The sequence below is a fragment of the Canis lupus genome, chromosome 32 (assembly GCF_048164855.1).
Source record: "Canis lupus baileyi chromosome 32, mCanLup2.hap1, whole genome shotgun sequence".
NCBI classification, from domain to species: Eukaryota; Metazoa; Chordata; class Mammalia; order Carnivora; family Canidae; genus Canis; species Canis lupus.
The window spans coordinates 3,530,247-3,549,361 of NC_132869.1; the positions used below are offsets into that span (position 1 = coordinate 3,530,247).

Genomic DNA, 19,115 nt, shown 5'->3' on the forward strand with positions numbered 1-19,115 from the left:
TGTTAGCCATTCAAACTTTGTTACATCATCTATTGAAGAGAAAATGATTCAGCTTGCCTCCCTGTAATTTTGTAGTCTGGATCTCTATAGGTCAAGAAAACATTCCAAGATTTTCAATTCCATTTTTAGTGTAAATAGATTATATTCCTCAAATTCACATAACTGGATACACCAATGTCAAACATCTTCTCAACTACTCTCCCCTCCATCTCTCTTTAGTGTTGTTTTTATGCTGTCGATATAACTTCCAATGATGCATGAAAATTCAGATACATAATATAAGTAGAAATTAGAATCTCTAAGGAAGGAAGTGGAACTCGGAAGTGAAAGCCATGCTCACGGATTGATCTCTGTCTCTCTCCTACTCAGGTAACAAGATAAGTTCCTTCCAAAGTCAATGAATGAGACAAATCATTCCCGGGTGACGGCGTTTGTGTTGCTGGGACTCTCTAATTCCCGGGAACTCCAACCTTTCTTGTTCCTCCTATTTTCACTACTTTACCTAGCAATACTGCTGGGAAACTTTCTTATCATCCTTACTGTAACCTCAGATTCCCGCCTTCACACCCCCATGTACTTTCTGCTTGCGAACCTCTCTTTTATAGATATATGCGTTGCCTCTTTTGCTACTCCCAAAATGATTGCAGACTTTCTGGTTGAGCACAAGACTATTTCTTTTGATGCCTGCCTGGCTCAGATTTTCTTTGTCCATCTTTTCACTGGCAGTGAAATGGTGCTCCTTGTATCCATGGCTTATGACCGTTATGTAGCTATATGCAAACCTCTCCACTACATGACAATCATGAGCCGTCGTGTTTGTATTATTCTTGTTCTCATCTCCTGGTTTGTGGGTTTCATCCATACTACTAGTCAGTTGGCATTTACTGTTAACTTGCCTTTTTGTGGCCCCAATGAGGTAGATAGTTTTTTCTGTGACCTCCCTCTAGTGACCAAACTGGCCTGCATAGACACTTATGTTGTCAGCCTACTTATAGTTGCAGACAGTGGCTTTCTTTCTATGAGTTCCTTTCTCCTTTTGGTTGTCTCCTACACTGTGATACTTATCACAGTTAGGAACCGCTCCTCTGCTAGCATGGCAAAGGCCCGCTCCACATTGACTGCTCACATTACTGTGGTCACACTCTTCTTTGGACCATGCATCTTCATCTATGTGTGGCCCTTCAGTAATTATTCTGTTGACAAAGTCCTTGCTGTATTTTACACCATATTTACTCCTATTTTAAACCCAGTTATCTATACTCTAAGGAACAAAGAAGTGAAGACAGCTATGAGGAAACTGAAGAGTCAGTATCTGAAGCCTGGCCAGGTTTCTACAGTCATAAGAAATGTTCTTTTCCTGGAAACAAATTAAAGTTACTCAACTGTAACTGCTGTAGCCTTATATCTAGACAACTACAAATAGAATCACTATGATGTTAAAGGAGATTATTTTGACCAATGGAAGGGTTGATTAACTCTATTGGAATAGTAATGATAATAATAAAAGCCAGAGAATGAACCTTACTGATATTTTGATTCTCTTTCATTAGTGTGTGTTTTATTTCTATTTCTTATTTTTTTTACTTTAAATTTTTAATATATAGCCTTTGAATACATTGAGAAATGGTATTTATTTATATATGATAAATAAATTGTACCTCTTCCTCTCAAACCAATACAGCTCAGATGACAATTTTGGAGTAATAGATATTTATCTCCATACAATAGAGAAAATAGATCTATTTCCGTATATATGATATATTTAGATAATATTACATTTCACACAGTCCTAGGTAATTGACAACACATAAAGACAATTCTATGATTGGTGTTAATGTTACAGTACCATGTAAAATAGCAAGGCTATCTAACAAAGCATTTATAGTCAACACTTCCACAAATCCTTCTTCAATGTTGCTGCTTAATACATATTAATCATGGAAAACAACTTGCTGAATAAATTTATTCACCAGAGCATTTTGTATTTAGTTATGTTAATTTATGATTTCTTTATTTTTAATAAATTTTTTTATTTGAGGGAGAGAGAGAGAGAGAATGAGTATGAGCAGGGAGAGAGGCAGATGGAGAGCTAACGGGAGAAGCAGGCTCTTCACTGAGCAGGGAGACTGATGTGGGGCTTGATCCCATGTCCCTGGGACCATGACCTGAGCTGAAGGCAGGAATCTAACCGAGTGAGCCACCTAGGAACCCATTAATTTCTGTTTAATACTGATAAAATTACCTGGGAACTTTCAGAGATGAGTTATAATTCTCTACCACTTGTTATCATGATTATGGGAGACTAATTCTTCATACAAAACACTCTGTCATCACATAAGTCTTCATAATTCCTGTCTTTTCAGACAAGGTAGTTTTTTATATTATTAGCTGGAGAAATAATCATTTTTCTATGTGGACTTTTTTAGTTAAAATTTTATTTTTAATATTGCATAATTAAGGTACAAAAAATGACAGAATCATATTTTTAAAAATATTTTATATATTTGAGATACAGTGAGAGAAAGAGAGAGAGCACATAAGTAGGCAGGAAAGGCAGAGGGAGAGGAAGAAGCAGACTCCCCAGTGAACTGGGAGCCCCACAAGGGACTCAAGGGATCATGATCTGGGCTGAGGCAGAAGCTCAACTACTGAGAAACCCACATGCCTGAGAGAACCCTCTTTCAAGAACTTTAAGGGAGCCATGAATTTACTCTTCCATGATCACTTATGAAAATAAGACTTTCTAGGAATCCTCATTATAGTTTATTGGAGGCTTTTACTCTTTCATTATATTCAAGTTTTTCCTATATTTTTCTTCTGTGTTCTAGTTTCACAATCTGTTATAATGTTACCTGTTTTGTAGACTCGGATTCTTAGAATCTCTGAAAGTAATTCTATAATTGTTCTTACTGAAAGAAAAAATAACTTCTCCCTTTTAAGCCATAGGAAACTTACTTATTGACCTAAAGGCAAAAGCAATTCTAAGAAGTTTTATAGTGATACAGGGATACATATAGAAATAAGAAAAATGTCAAATAAACAATCTAACCTTAGACCTAGAAAGAGAACAAGAGCAAACAAAGCCCAAAGTAGCAGAATAAAAGAAATAATAAAGATTAGAGTGGAAATAAATGAAATAGAGATTAAACAATAAATTAAAAGGTTCAATAAAACCAAGAGATAGTTCTTTGAAAAGATAATTAATTGAGAAATATATATCCAGAGTAATCAAGAAAGAAGAGAGGACAGAAATAAAATCAGGAATTAAAGAGCAGTTTCAAATGATACTACAGAAATAAAAAGTATTATAAGAGAATACTATGAAAAGTTATATGCCTAACAAATTGAAGGAACTAGGATAAATGGATAAATTCCCCCCCCCAAAAGTATATCTAACATCCTAAAAACATCTTCTAAAGCTTAATCAGAAACAAATAGAATATCTGAATAAATCAATTATTAGTAAAAAAAATTGAATCAACAACCAAAACATTACTAAGAAATGAAAGCTCAGGACTGGATGGATTCAAGGTAAATTCTAACCAATATTTAAAGAACAGTGAATACTGGGGCACCAGGGTGGCTAAGTCAGTTAAGTGTCCAACTCTTAACGTTGGCTCATGTCATGATCTCAGCGTTGTGAGATCATGCCATGCTGGGCTCATGCTGTGTGTAAAACCTGCTTAAGATTCTCTCTACCTGTCTCCCTCTGGCCCTCTCCACTTAAAAATAATATATAATAATAAAAACAATAAGGAACAATTAATATGTAATACCTCACATCAACAAGAGAAATTACAAAAACCATATGATCATTTCAGTAGATGTAAAAAAAGTATTTGATAATGTAGATCACCAATTCATGATAAAAATCTTCAACAAAGTAGGTTTAGAGGAAAGATACTGGAGTAATAAAGGCCATATATGAAAAACCTGCAACTAACATCATATTCAATGTTAAAAAACTGAGAGCTCTTCCTCTAAAATAAGGAATAAGACAAAGATATTTTCTTTCATGACTTTCATTTATCATAGAACTGGTAATCAAGAAGTCCAACAGAAAAAAAAGGCAATCATAATGGTAAAGAGGAAGTTCAGTTATCAGTACTCACAGATGACATCATCTATATACAGAAAACCCTAAAGGCTCTACCAAAAGAAACAAAACAAATGAATAAAGAAAGAAAAGACAAACAAAAACCAGATACATATATACAGAGAACAAGCCAGTAGTTACAGAGGGCAGGTGGACGGGGGCAATGGCTGAAATAGGTAAAGAGAATTAAGAGTACTCTTACTATTATGAACACAGAGAATTGCATAGAGTGTTGAATCACTCTACTGTATACCTGCAACTAATATAACACTGTATGTTAATTATAGTGGAATAAAAAACAATAAGAATAAAATTGAGTTAAAACCTTTTCACCTCAAACTATTTCAAAAAAGAAGAAGGAAAGCCTCCAAATACATACTACAAGGCCAAAATAGATACAGATTCCACACATACACACACACACACACACACACACACAAACACACAATACAGGCCAAAATCCATCATTAACATAGATGCCTAAATCCTTAGCAAAATATTAGCAAATGAAATCCAACAATAAATCAAAAAAATGATTCACCATGATCAGGTGGGATTTATTCTGGGGATGCAATAATGGTTTACTATTTGTAAATCAATTAACATAATATGCCATGTTTAAAAGGAAGCGTAAGATTAATATGATCCATGTGACCAACTCAAAAAAAAAAAAAAAGAAAAAGTATATGATGGCAGGATGAAAAGGATGATAAAAATCCTCACTAGGGGCACCTGGGTGGCTCATTTGGTTGGGGAGCTGACTCTTGCTTTGGGCTCAAGTTGGGATCTCAAGGTCCTGGAATCAAGCCTCAAGTCAGGCTCTGCATTCAGTAGGGAGTTTGCTTCAGGGTTCTCTCTCTCTCTCTGCCTCTCCCCTTGTTTGCTCTCTCTTTCTTTCTAAAATAGGTAAAAAAATCTTTAAAACCTCCAATAAAAGGGATTTAGGAGGAACAAAGCCGGGCAGACCCAGTGGCTCAGCAGTTTAGTGCTGCCTTCAGCCCAGGGCGTGATCCTGGAGACCTGGGATCAGTCCCATGTCAGGCTCCCTGCATGGAGCCTGCTTCTCCTTCTGCCTGTGTCTCTGCCTCTCTCTCTCTCTCTCTCTCTGTCTCATGAATAAATAAAAAAATCTTAAAAAAAGAAGAAGAAACAAATCCCAACATAATAGAGATCATAATGGAAAAATCCATAGCTAACATAATACTCAATGGTGAAAAACTGAGAGCTTTACCTCCAAGATCAGGAAAACAAAAGGATGATTGCTTTCACCACTTTTATTCTTCATAAAACTGGAAGCTCTTGCCATAGCAATCAGACAAAAACAAAACAAAACAAAACAAAAAAACCAAGCATATTGCTCAGGAAGACTTTGAACTTTCAGTATTTGCAAATAATGTGAGAAAACCCCAAAGACCACACCTAACAACTATTAGAAGTAATAAATGAATTCAGCAAAGTTGCAGGATACAAAATTTATATGCAAAATTGGTTGCATTTATATACACTAATAATGAAGCAGCAGAAAATTAAGAAAACAATTCCATTTACAATTGTACCAAAAAGAATAAAATACCTAGAAATACACTTAACCAAAGAGGGTGAAAGGGTTGAACTCAAAACTTATAAAGCACTGATGAAAGAAATTGAAGATGATACAATCAAATGGAAAGATAGTCTGTGTTCTTATGGATTGGGAGAACAGATACTGTTAAAATGTCCATACTGTTAAAAGCAATTTACAGAGTCAATGAAATCACCATTAAACATTTTTAAAAGAAAGAGTGAAATATGGAACTATAAAAGACCTAAAAAATCCAAAGCAATTTTGAAAAGGAAGAAAAAAGTTGTAGGTATCAGTTTCAGATTTATTATAATAAAATTATTTTTATTGGTGTTCAATTTGCCACATACAGAATAACACCCAGTGCTCATCCCGTCAAGTGCCCCCCTCAGTGACCATCACCCATTCACCCCCACCCCTCGCCTTCCTCCCTTCCACCACCCAAGTTCGTTTCCCAGAGTTAGGAGTCTTTATGTTCTGTCTCCCTTTCTGATATTTCCCACACATTTCTTCTCCATTCCCTTATATTCCCTTTAACTATTATTTATATTCCCCAAATGAATGACAACATATAATGTTTCTCCTTCCCCGATTGACTTACTTCACTCAGCATAATACCCTCCAGTTCCATCCACGTTGAAGCAAATGGTGGGTATTGGTCCTTTCTAATGGCTGAGTAATATTCCACTGTATACATAAGCCACAGCTTCTTTATCCATTCATCTTTCGTTGGACACCGAATCTCCTTCCACAGTTTGGCTTTTGTGGACATTGCTGCTATAAACATTGGGGTGCAGGTGTCCCGGCATTTCATTGCATCTGAATCTTTGGGGTAAATCCCCAACAGTGCAATTGCTGGGTCGTAGGGCAGGTCTATTTTTAACTCTTTGAGGAACCTCCACACAGTTTTCCAGAGTGGCTGCGCCAGTTCACATTCCCACCAACAGTGGAAGAGGGTTCCCTTTTCTCCACATCCTCTCCAACATTTGTGGTTTCCTGTTTTGTTAATTTTCCCCATTCTCACTGGTGTGAGGTGGTCTCTCACTGTGGTTTTGATTTGTATTTCCCTGATGGCCAGTGATGCAGAGCATTTTCTCATGTGCATGTTGGCCATGTCTATGTCTTCCTCTGTGAGATTTCTCTTCATGTCTTTTGCCAATTTCATGATTAGATTGTTTCTTTGGTGTTGAGTTTCATAAGTTCTTTATAGATCTTGGAAACTAGCCCTTTATCTGATATGTCATTTGCAAATATCTTCTCCCATTCTGTAGGTTGTCGTTTACTTTTGTTGACTGTATACTTTGCTGGGCAAAAGCTTCTTATCTTGATGAAATCCCAATAGTTCATTTTTGCTTTTGTTTCTTTTGCCTTCGTGGATGTATCTTGCAAGAAGTGACTGTGGCTGAGTTCAAAAAGGGTGTTGCCTGTGTTCTCCTCTAGGATTTTGATGGAATCTTGTCTCACATTTAGATCTTTCATCCATTTTGAATTTATCTTTGTATCTGGTGCAAGAGAGTGGTCTAGTTTCATCCTTCAGCATGTGGATGTCCAATTTTCCCAGCACTATTTATTGAAGAGACTGTCTTTCTTCCAATGGATAGTCTTTCCTCCTTTATCGATTATTAGTTGACCATAAAGTTCAGGGTCCACTGCTGGGTTCTCTATTCTGTTCCATTGATCTATGTGTCTGTTTTTGTGCCACTATCAGACTCTCTTGATGACCACAGCTTTGTAGTACAACCTGAAATCTGGCATTGTGGTGCCCCCAGATATGGCTTTCTTTTTTAAAATTCCCCTGGCTATTCGGGGTCTTTTCTGATTCCACACAAATCTTAAAATAATTTGTTCTAACTCTCTGAAGAAACCCCATGATATTTTGATAGGGATTGCATTAAACGTGTAAATTGCCCTGGGTAACATTGACATTTTCACAATATTAATTCTTCCAATCCATGAGCATGGAATATTTTTCCATCTCTTTGTGTCTTCCTCAATTTCTTTCAGAAGTGTTCTGTAGTTTTTAGGGTATAGATCCTTTACCTCTTTGGTTAGGTTTATTCCTAGGTATCTTATGCTTTTGGGTGCAATTGTAAATGGGACTGATTCCTTAATTTCTCTTTCTTCAGTCTCATTGTTAGTGTATAGAAATGCCATTGATTTCTGGGCATTGATTTTGTATCCTGCCATGCTGCCAAATTGCTGTATGAGTTCTAGCAATCTTGGGGTGGAGACTTTTGGGTTTTCTATGTAGAGTATCATCTCATCGGCAAAGAGGGAGAGTTTGACTTCTTCTTTGCCAATTTGAATGCCTTTAATGTCTTTTTATTGTCTGATTGCTGAGGCTAGGACTTCTAGTACTATGTTGAATAGCAGTGGTGAGAGTGGACATCCCTGTCATGTTCCTGATCTTAGGGGAAAGGCTCCCAGTGCATCCCCATTGAGAATTATATTTGCTGTGGGCTTTTCATAGATGGCTTTTAAGATGTTGAGGAATGTTCCCTCTATCCCTACACTCTGAAGAGTTTTGATCAGAAATGGATGCTGTATTTTGTCAAATGCTTTCTCTGCATCTAATGAGAGGATCATATGGTTCTTGGTTTTTCTCTTGCTGATATGATGAATCACATTGATTGTTTTACGAGTGTTGAACCAGCTTTGTGTCCTAGGGATGAGTCCTACTTGGTCATGGTGAATAATTTTCTTAATGTACTGTTGGATCCTACACACTAGTATCTTGTTGAGAATTTTTGCATCCATGTTCATCAGGGATATTGGTCTGTAATTCTCCTTTTTGGTGGGGTCTTTGGTTTTGGAATTAAGGTGATGCTGGCCTCATAGAACGAATTTGGAAGTAATCCATCTCTTTCTATCTTTCCAAACAGCTTTAGTAGAATAGGTATGGTTTCTTCTTTAAACGTTTGATAGAATTCCCCTGGGAAGCCATCTGGCCCTGGACTTTTGTATCTTGGGAGGTTTTTGATGACTGCTTCAATTTCCTCCCTGGTTATTGGATTGTTCAGGTTTTCTATTTCTTCCTGTTCCAGTTTTGGTAGTGTGTGGCTTTCCAGGAATGCGTCCTTTTCTTCTAGATTGCCTAATGTATTGGCGTATAGCTGTTCATAATATGTTTTAAAAATCATTTGTATTTCCTTGGTGTTGGTAGTGATCTCTCCTTTCTCATTAATGATTTTATTAATTTGAGTCTTCTCCCTCTTCTTTTTAATAAGGCTGGCTAATGGTTTATCTATCTTATTAATTCTTTCAAAGAACCAACTCCTGGTTTTGTTGATCTGTTCCAAGTTCTTCTGGTCTCGATTTCGTTGAGGTCTGCTCGAATCTTTATTAACTCTCTTCTTCTGCTGGGTGTAGGTTTTATTTGCTGTTCTTTCTCCAGTTCCTTTAGGTGGAAGGATAGCTTGTGTATTTGTGTTCTTTCCAATATTTTGAGAGATGCTTGTATTGCGATGCATTTCCCCCTTAGGACTGTTTTTGCTGCATCCCAAACATTTTGAAGGGTTGTAACTTCATTCTCATTAGTTTCCATGAATCTTTTAAATTCTTCCTTAATTTCCTGATTGACCCTTTCATCTTTTAGCAAGATGGTCCTTAACCTCCCCGTGTTTGAAGTCTTTCCAAACTTCTTGTTGTGATTTAGTTCTAATTTCAAGGCCTTATGGTCTGAGAATATGCAGGGGATGATCCCAATCTTTTGGTATTGGTTCAGACCTGATTTGTGACCCAGTGTGTGGTCTATTCTGGAGAAAGTTCCATGTGCACTTGAGAAGAATGTGTATTAAGTTGAGTTTGGATGTAAAGGTCTGTAGATATCTGTGAAATCCATCTGGTCCAGTGTATCAGTTAAAGCTCTCGTTTCTTTGGAGATGTTGTGCTTAGACGACCTATTGAGGGTAGAAAGAGCTAGATTGAAGTTACCAAGTATAAGTGTATTATTATCTAAGTATTTCTTCACTTTGGTTAATTGGTTTAAATATTTGGCAGCTCCCACATTCGGGGCATATATATTGAGGATTGTTAAGTCCTCTTGTTGGATAGATCCCTTAAGTATGATATAGTGTCCCTCTTCATCTCTCACTACAGTCTTCGGGGTAAATTTTAGTTTATCTGATATAGGGATGGCTACCCCTGCTTTCTTTTGAGGACCATTTGAATGGTAAATGGTTCTCCAACCTTTAATTTTCAGGTTGTAGGTGTCCCTTGTCTAAAACGAGTCTCTTGTAGACAGCAAATAGACGGGTCCTGCTTTTTATCCAGTCTGAATCCTTGCACCTTTTGATGGAGTCATTAAGCCCGTTCACGTTCAGAGTTACTATTGAAAGATATGAGTTTAGTGTCATCATGATATCTATTCAGTCCTTGTTTTTTGTGGATTGTTCCACTGAACTTCTTCTTAAAGGGGAATTTTAAGAGTCCCCCTTAAAATTTCTTGCAGAGCTGGTTTGGAGGTCACATATTCTTTCAGTTCCTGCCTGTCTTGAAAGCTCTTTATCTGTCCTTCCATTTTGAATGAGAGCCTTGCTGGATAAAGTATTCTTGATTGCATGTTCTTCTCATTCAGGACCCTGAATATATCCTGCCAGCCCTTTCTGGCCTGCCAGGTCTCCGTGGAGAGGTCTGCTCTTACCCTAATATTCCTCCCCATAAAAGTCAGGGATTTCTTGTCTCTTGCTGCTTTAAGGATCTTCTCTTTATCTTTGGAATTTGCAAGCTTCACTATTAAATATTGAGGTGTTGAACGGTTTTTATTGATTTTAGGGGGGGATCTCTCTATTTCCTGGTTCTGAATGTCTGTTTCCCTTCCCAGATTAGGAAAGTTTTCAGCTATGATTTGTTCAAATACATATTCTGGCCTTCTATCCCTTTTGGCGCCCTCGGGAACCCCAATTAAACGTACGTTTTTCTTCCTCAGGCTCTCTTTATTTCCCTTAATATGTCTTCATGGTCTTTTAATTGTCTGTCTCTTTTTTCCTCAGTTTCCCTCTTTGCCATCAACTTGTCTTCTATGTCACTCACTCGTTCTTCCACCTCGTTAACCATTGTCGTTAGGACTTTTAGTTTGGATTGCATCTCATTCGATTGATTTTTAATTTCTGCCTAATTGGATCTAAATTCTGCAGTCATGAAGTCTCTTGAGTCCTTTATGCTTTTTTCTAGAGCCACCAGTAGCTGTATAATAGTGTTTCTGAATTGGCTTTCTGACATTGAATTTTAATCCGGATTTTGTAACTCTGTGGGAAGAGGACTGTTTCTGATTCTTTCTTTTGAGGTAAGGTTTTCCTTCTAGTCATTTTGCTCACTGCAGAGTGGCCAAAAACAAGTTGTATTGGGAAAAGGAGAAAAAGAGAAAGAAAGAAGGAAAGAAAAGAGAAAAAGAAAAAAGAAAAAAGGAAGAAAAAAAGGAAAAAAGAAGAAGAGAAAGAAAAAGAAAGAAAGGGGAAGAAAGGGTGGGGGAAGCAATCAGAAATCAAAAAGAAAAAAAAAACACGGGGGAGTATCTTCTGATTCTGTGTACTTTAAGTCCCTTGACTTCCCCTGGAACTGGTCCGTCTAGCTGGTCTTCTGGGGGAGGGGCCTTTTGTGCTGATTTTCAGGTGTTAGCACTTGGGGGAGCTGCTCAGCCCCTGCCTGGTGCAGGGCTCAGTGGGGGTTGTTTACCCCGTGAGGCCCCAGGAGGAACCGCAGTGGAGGGGCCAGCTCTGGAGCCCTGGAGTCAGCCCCCGCAGTCACCATGGAGCTCTAGGTCTGCAGGGCCTGGAGGCTCCGGGGCGGGGCCGCTGATCTGCTCAGGTCGGGGCAGGAGCGTCCTCGCTGTCCTGGGCCCTCCCGGCCTCTGCCTGTCCGGGGGGAGGCTGGATCCTGGGCTGTGTCCCGGTGCCCTGTGCTCCGGGGCCTGCGCTGTTGGATTCGCGCTCCCGCCCCGCAGCCCCCTCCGCGGAGCCGCCCCCGAGCCCCCCGAGCTGCTCCCGCACCGCAGCCCCCTCCGCGGAGCCGCCCCCGAGCCCCCCGAGCTGCTCCCCCCGCAGCCCCCTCCGCGGAGCCGCCCCCGAGCCCCCCGAGCTGCTCCGGGTCCCGCCGTGCGCGCTGCAGCCCTTAGGGAGCTCGGCGCATCTCCCCGGGCGCAGGTGTCTGTTAGTGTCCCCGGGAGCCCGAGGGCATCCCCGCCCTCCTGGGTCCTGCTCCACCTCCCCGTGAGCCCCTTTCCCCCGGGAAGGTCGGTGCAGCTCCTGCTCCTCCGGGACGGGGCTCTCCTGTCCTGGGGACACTCGCCCCGGCCTCAGCCCGGCTCCTCGCGGGCCCCTCCCCCTGGAGGCCTTTTGTTTCTTTATTTCTTTTTCCCCGTCTTCCTACCTTGATAGAAGCGCGAACTCCTCTCACTGTAGCGTTCCAGCTGGTCTCTCTTTAAATCTCAGGCCGAATTCGTAGGTTTTCCGGATGATTTGAAGGTTATCTAGGTAATTTGGTGGGGACAGGTGACTTGGGGACCCTACTCTTCCGCCGTCTTGCCCCTCCTCCTCTGGGTATCTTTTTTGCTTCACAAATTCTATGCTTATATTACTTGACATTTTAAAATATAGTCCATTTTTTACTTTTTTATACTTTTGTGTATGTGCTAAAATGTCTTAAGTGTAGTGGATTTTTTAATATTTCAGTAAATCCATATTCCTGTAACAATGCATTGTGCTTAGCAGGCAACTAGTAAATGTTTAGTGATTGATTACAGATGGTTATGATAAAGAACAAAATAAATGATATCGCAAATTTACAATAATATGCTAATTGAGTCATGAATGTAGTGCAAAAGGAATTAGAGAAGACGGAAATATGAAGAGAGGGATTTCTATGGAATATAGGATTTATAACCAACTGCAGATGAGGGAAAAGATGGTGAATATGGTAGCAGTCCAATGCAGAAAATACCAACATATGGTGGACTTTACTACATTCTGAGGTGGCATTGTGTTATGAAATCATAGAAATGTTAGACTTGGAAAAATTACTTAACATCAGTCACCTCAGCCCCCTTTATTTTGTAGATGATGAAACCGAGTTCAAAAAGTGAATCAGGGGATCTCTGCATGGCTCAGCGGTTTGGCACCTGCCTTTAGCCCAGGGCATGATCCTGGAGTCCCGGGATCAAGTTCCACATCAGGCTCCCTGCATGGAGTCTGCTTCTCCTCTGCCTGCATCTCTGCCTCTCTCTCTCTCTCTCATGAATAAATAAAATCCTTAAAAAAAAAAAAAGAAGTGAATCAAGTTGCAGAAGGGGTGGGAGAAAGAACTTAAGTTTCCACAGACTTAGGGCTAGGATCTGATCACAGCTTTTCTGATTCCAAGTGCTATGTTCTTCTGGCCATTCCATGAACCATGAAAAGTGAACATGACACGGGCAATGATCAACAAGTACAAATCACATAGAATCTTTTTTTCTATGTCGCATTATCTCAACTGCGTTTAGATTCTGCCAGCAAAATCTCTCTTCTGGCTTGTTCTTACTTTATTATATGCTTTCATAGCTGAAGCTCTGTGATCACTTCCACTCCTTGAGATGTGCTACAATAGCTGGATACCTTTAGAGTTTCTACATTATCTTTTCTCTTGAGGAGGAAAAGTTGACTATAATTTGATCAATTGCAAAAGCATGAGGCTAAACATAAGAGAGCATTAATAGGATTGACAGCATTGCATATAGATGGCAAACAAAGGGGTAAGGAAAATGAAGAGCATCATAAATTGCCTGAGTTTTGAGAAACTCCATGGGCAGGAGTAACAAACTGTGAGGGAGAAATCAATGAGCTCATGTCATTTCTTCTTTCTTCTCCTATGTTATTCCAGGGCATTCTGGTTTGCCTCTCAATAACCCTTCTGATTCAGCAGAAAGTTTTGCTTAATCTTCTCATATCAAAATCTAGGGAATTTTAAGGAGACTAGGGAGTTGGAAGCAGTGCTTTGTAAAAGTGAGTTACTGCCTATTTTCTGCAACTACAGTTTAAGGGATTATATTAGATGTGTTTTGACTTTGTGAAGTAAAATTTATGATATGAAATTCACGCAGTCAGTGATTCCCCACAAAGTTGATTTTCTCTTTACTCCCCTTTTTCAGGTAAAATTAGTGTCACCTCTGCTTGCAGAGGCAATGGATGGAGCCAACGAATCTGTGGTATCTGAGTTTGTGTTCCTGGGACTCTCCAATTCATGGGAGATCCAGCTTCTTCTTTTCCTCATTTTCTCTGTGTTCTACATGGCAAGCCTAATGGGAAACCTCCTTATCATGTTCTCTGTGAGAGTTGACCTTACATTGCACTCTCCTATGTACTTCCAGCTGGCAAACCTCTCCTTTCTTGATGTGGGGATTTGCTCTATTGCAGCCCCCAAAATGGTTTATGACCTTTTCAGAAAACACAAAACCATCTCTTTTGGAGGTTGTATACCTTCTTTATTCATGCTATTGGGGGTACAGAAAAGGTGCTGCTCATTGCCATGGCCTTTGACAGATATGTTGCCATATGTAAGCCTCTGCACTACCTGACCATCATGAGCCCATGAACGTGCATTTTGATTTTGGTGGCAGCCTTGGTTCTCGGCCTCATTCACTCCGTGGCCCAACTGGCTTTTGTTGTAGACTTGCCCTTCTGTGGTCCTAATGTATTGGACAGCTTTTATTGTGACCTTCCTCAACTCATTAAACTTGCTTGCACGGAGACCAATAGATTGGAGTTCATGGTCACAGCCAACAGTGGACTCATCTCTGTGGGTTCCTTCTTTATACTGATTATTTCTTACATCATCATTCTGACCATAGTATGGAAGCACTCTTCAGGTGGGTTATCCAAGCCCCTCTCCACTTTGTCAGCTCATGTCACTGTGGTGGTTTTATTCTTTGGGCCATTAATCTTCTTCTACACATGGCCCTTTCTCTCATCACACTTGGACAAATTTCTTGCTATCTTTGATGCAGTTCTCACCTCTTTTCTGAATCCGGTCATCTACACATTCAGGAACAAAGAGATGAAGGTGGCAATGAAAAAACTCTGTCATCAGCTTGTGAATTACAGGAAGATACTCTGAAGATACTCTAAATACTCTAAAGATAAAAAAAATCTGAGCTCTACACTCAATAATCACAGAAAAAAGAAAGTGATCAACATTTTATATCCCTATTAATTTTATGTACTAGGTTACATTTAGGCAACAACCATGTCTATGTGTATCTCTGAGTACCCTAATTAATGATAAAGGGAGCTAATGTTAGGACTTCTGTGTTTCAGAACCCTATGCTGGATGTTTTATATAAATTATGTTATTATATATTTATGAAAACACTGTGTAGCAAGTACTTTTTTATTTTGGTTTTGGGGGATAATTAAAATTGAGAAATGCTTCCTGTTCACCCCTCTTTAATTATAGGGAAATGTCTCAAACCAAAGTTATCACCTTAATCCACCACTTCCAATTGTCTTATCCCTCAAAAGGTGCCAAACAGAGAATGTGTTCGACAATTTAGTATTGGAAATTGGCATGCTATTTCTTTTCACTGTTGTATTTTCATTGCTTTGAATTGGTTAACGGCCTTTACTCAAACTATCTACCAAACTGCCATATGTCAATTGACATATGGCAATTTGACTTTTATCCTCTAAGGATCAGTTTGATTCCTATTAACTCATTCCTTTGGTTACCTAGAGAACTGTTGATTATATAATGGAATTGTGGAATTTTGAACTGGAATTTGAGATCATTTGTCCCCACCTATTTATTTTATCAATGATAATAGTCAGGCACAGAGATGTTAAATGGTAGATTCAAGGTGAGAATCAAATTTCCACACTCGCCTTCCCCAACTTTATTGAGGAATAATTGTCAAATATAATTGTATACATTTAAAGTGTACACTGTGATAATTTGATATACACATTCACTGTGAAGTTATGACCAAGATCAAAATAATTAACACACCCAACACCTCACATAGTGAGCTCTTTTCTCTTCACTTTAGATTAAAAAAAAAAACATCTAGGCTTACTTACTAAATTGGATTCTTGAGCTTTTCATTAATAGACTATTCCTCTGGCCTGCTATTTATGACTTGATAATAGCAGAAGTAACACAACTGAGGTCATTATTTTCTTCATTTGGTATCGGTTTCATATGATTATATGTTGTTTCCAAGTTCTTTATTTGCAGGCTAACAAGAAATTTCTGGTTATTTTACAACTGCACGATTACTTCATCACTCAAACATGGTCTCATTCAAGGCTTTTATTTATATAACTTACTAAAAAATCAACAATAAAAACAGTATTTCCCTCTCTGTATTGCCTTTCAACTCTAATGAACACTCTAAAAGGTGTTCACCATAACTTATCTTGTTGCTACCAAGAATTGGCTGTTATCTTAAGTAACCTTAAAGAATCTCATATGTGAATATTACTGCATTCCTTTATCTGTTTCTGGATCATGGTTTCTAAGTCTGAACAGCTGAGACATTTTAGAAATTTTGGGATCTAGAGATCATATAGTCTAGAAACGAAATCTTTCTGTTCTTTAAACAAACTAAACTATTGATTTAGAAACTAATAACTCTGATAAAGTTGTATTAATGCCTACTTATTTTAAGATTCTTTAAAAATGCCACATATACACTCATATTCTTGTTAGCAATTTTTGGTAGATCTTTGTGATGAATCCTTTTTTAAAAAAAAAAAGATTTGAGAGAGCAAGTGAGCATGAGCAGTGGAGAGGTACAGAGATAGAGGGAGAAGCAGACTCCCCACTGAGCAGGGAGCCCAATGGGGCTCGATCTCAAGACCCTGAAATCATGACCTGAACCAAAGAAGATGCTTAACTAAAAGTCATCAGGCATTCCTGAATCTACCTTCTTTTTGTTGTATTTTTTTTATTGGAGTTCAATTTGCCAACATATAGCATACAGCACCCAGTGCTCATCCCGTCAAGTGACCTCTCAGTGCCCATCACCCAGTCACGGCATTCCCCTGCCCACCTCCCCTTCCACTACCCCTTGTTTGTCCTCCCAGAGTCAGGAGTCTCTCATGTTCTGTCACCTTCTCTGATATTTCCTTTTTTTAAATAATAAATTTATTTTTTATTGGTGTTCAATTTGCCAACATACAGAATAACACCCAGTGCTAATCCAGTCAAGTGCCCAACTCAGTGCCTGCCACCCAGGCACCCATACCCTCTCCCTTCTCCCCTTCCACCACCCCTAGTTTGTTTCCCAGAGTTAGGAGTCTGCCATGTTCTTTATCCCTTTATGATATTTCCCACTTATTTTTTCTCCCTTCCCCTTTATTCCTTTAACTAAAATTTATATTCCCCAAATGAATGAGACCATATAATTCTTGTCCTTCTCCGATTGACTTATTTCATTCAGCATAATACCCTCCAGTTCCATCCACGTCAAAGCAAATGGTGGGTATTTGTCATTTCTAATGGCTGAGTAATATTCCATTGTATACATAAACCACAGCTTCTTTATCCATTCATCTTTCAATGGACACCGAATCTCCTTCCACAGTTTGGCTATTGTGGGCAATGCTGCTATAATCATCGGGGTGCAGGTGTCCTGGCGTTTCATTGCATCTGAATCTTTGGGGTAAATCCCCAACAGTGCAATTGCTGGGTCGTAGGGCAGGTCTATTTTTAACTCTTTGAGGAACCTCCACACAGTTTTCCAGAGTGGCTGCGCCAGTTCACATTCCCACCAACAGTGCAAGAGGGTTCCGTTTCTCCACATCCTCTCCAACATTTGTTGTTTCCTGCCTTGTTAATTTTCCCCATTCTCACTGGTGTGAGGTGGTCTCACTGTGGTTTTGATTTGTATTTCCCTGATGGCAAGTGATGCAGAGCATTTTATCATGTGCTTGTTGGCCATGTCTATGTCTTCCTCTGTGAGATTTCTGTTCATTTCTTTTGCCCATTTCATAATTGGATTGTTTCTTTCTTGGGTGTTGAGTTTAGTAAGTTCTTTATAGATCTTGGATACTAGCCCTTTATCTGAACGTCATTTGCAAATATCTTATCCCATTCTGTAGGCTGTCTTTTAGTATTGTTAACTGTTTCTTTTGCGGTGCAGGGGCTTGTTATCTTGATGAAGTTTTGATTATGTCCCAATAGTTCATTTTTGCAGTCTGTGTTTTTTTTAATAATAAATTTATTTTTTATTGGTGTTCAATTTGTGAACATACAGAATAACACCCAGTGCTAATCCAGTCAAGTGCCCAACTCAGTGCCTGCCACCCAGGCACCCCCACACCCCACCCTCCTCCCCTTCCACCAGCCCTAATTCGTTTCCTAGAGTTAGGAGTCTTCCATGTTCTTTCTCCCTTTCTGATCTTTTGCACTTATTTTTTCTCCTTTCCCCTTTATTCCCTTTCACTATTATTTATATTCCCCAAATGAATGTGACCATATAATTTTTGTCCTTCTCTGATTGACTTCCTTCACTCAGCATAATACCTTCCAGTTCCATCCACTTCAAAGCAAATGGTGGGTATTTCTATTTCTAATGGCTGAGTAATATTCCATTGTATACACAAACCACATCTTCTTTATCCATTCATCTTTCGATGGACACCGAGGCTCCTTCCACAGCTTGGCTATTGTGGACGTTGCTGCTAGAAACATGGGGGTGCAGGTGTCCCGGCATTTCATTGCATCTGTATCTTTGGGGGGTAAATCCCCAACAGTGCAATTGCTGGGTCGCAGGGCAGATCTATTTTTAACTCTTTGAAGAACCTCCACACAGTTTTCCAGAGTGGCTGCTCCAGTTCACATTCCCACCCAAAGAGCAAGAGGGTTCCCCATTCTCCACATCCTCTCCAACATTTGTTGTTTCCTGCCTTGTTAATTTTCCCCATTCTCACTGGTGTGAGGTGGTCTTTGATTGTGGTTTTGATTTGTATTTCCCTGATGGCAAGTGATGCAGAGCATTTTCTCACGTGCATGTTGGCCATGTCTATGTCTTCCTCTGTGAGATTTCTGTTCATATCTTTTGCCCATTTCATGATTGGATTGTTTGTTTCTTTTCTGTTGATAATAAGTTCTTCATAGATTTTGGAAACTAGCCCTTTATCTGATACGTCATTTGCAAATATCTTCTCCCATTCTGTAGGTTGTCTTTTAGTTTTGTTGACTGTATCCTTTGCTGTGCAAAAGCTTCTTATCTTGATGAAGTCCCAATAGTTCATTTTTGCTTTCGTTTCTTTTGCCTTCCTGCATGTATCTTGCAAGAAGTTACTGTGGCCAAGTTCAAAAAGGGTGTTGCCTGTGTTCTCCTCTAGGATTTTGATGGAATCTTGTCTCACATTTAGATCTTTCATCCTTTTTGAGTTTATCTTTGTGTATGGTGCAAGAGAGTGGTCTAGTTTCATCCTTCTGCATGTGGATGATGTCCAATTTCTCAGCACCATGTATTGAAGAGGC

The 19,115-nt window shown here is 39.2% G+C and overlaps 1 protein-coding gene and 1 pseudogene across 1 annotated transcript; both read left to right on the forward strand.

The window, feature by feature from the left end:
- The first annotated feature begins 382 nt into the window (after positions 1 to 382).
- On the forward strand, positions 383 to 1,436 carry LOC140622661 (olfactory receptor 4K15). Its single transcript, XM_072808296.1, has one exon. It carries the CDS (start codon positions 398 to 400, stop codon positions 1,370 to 1,372), a length of 975 nt encoding a protein of 324 aa, XP_072664397.1. The 5' UTR covers positions 383 to 397; the 3' UTR covers positions 1,373 to 1,436.
- Positions 1,437 to 13,809: 12,373 nt separating this feature from the next.
- Positions 13,810 to 14,741, forward strand: LOC140622752 (olfactory receptor 4F15-like; annotated as a pseudogene).
- The last annotated feature ends 4,374 nt before the right edge of the window (positions 14,742 to 19,115 follow it).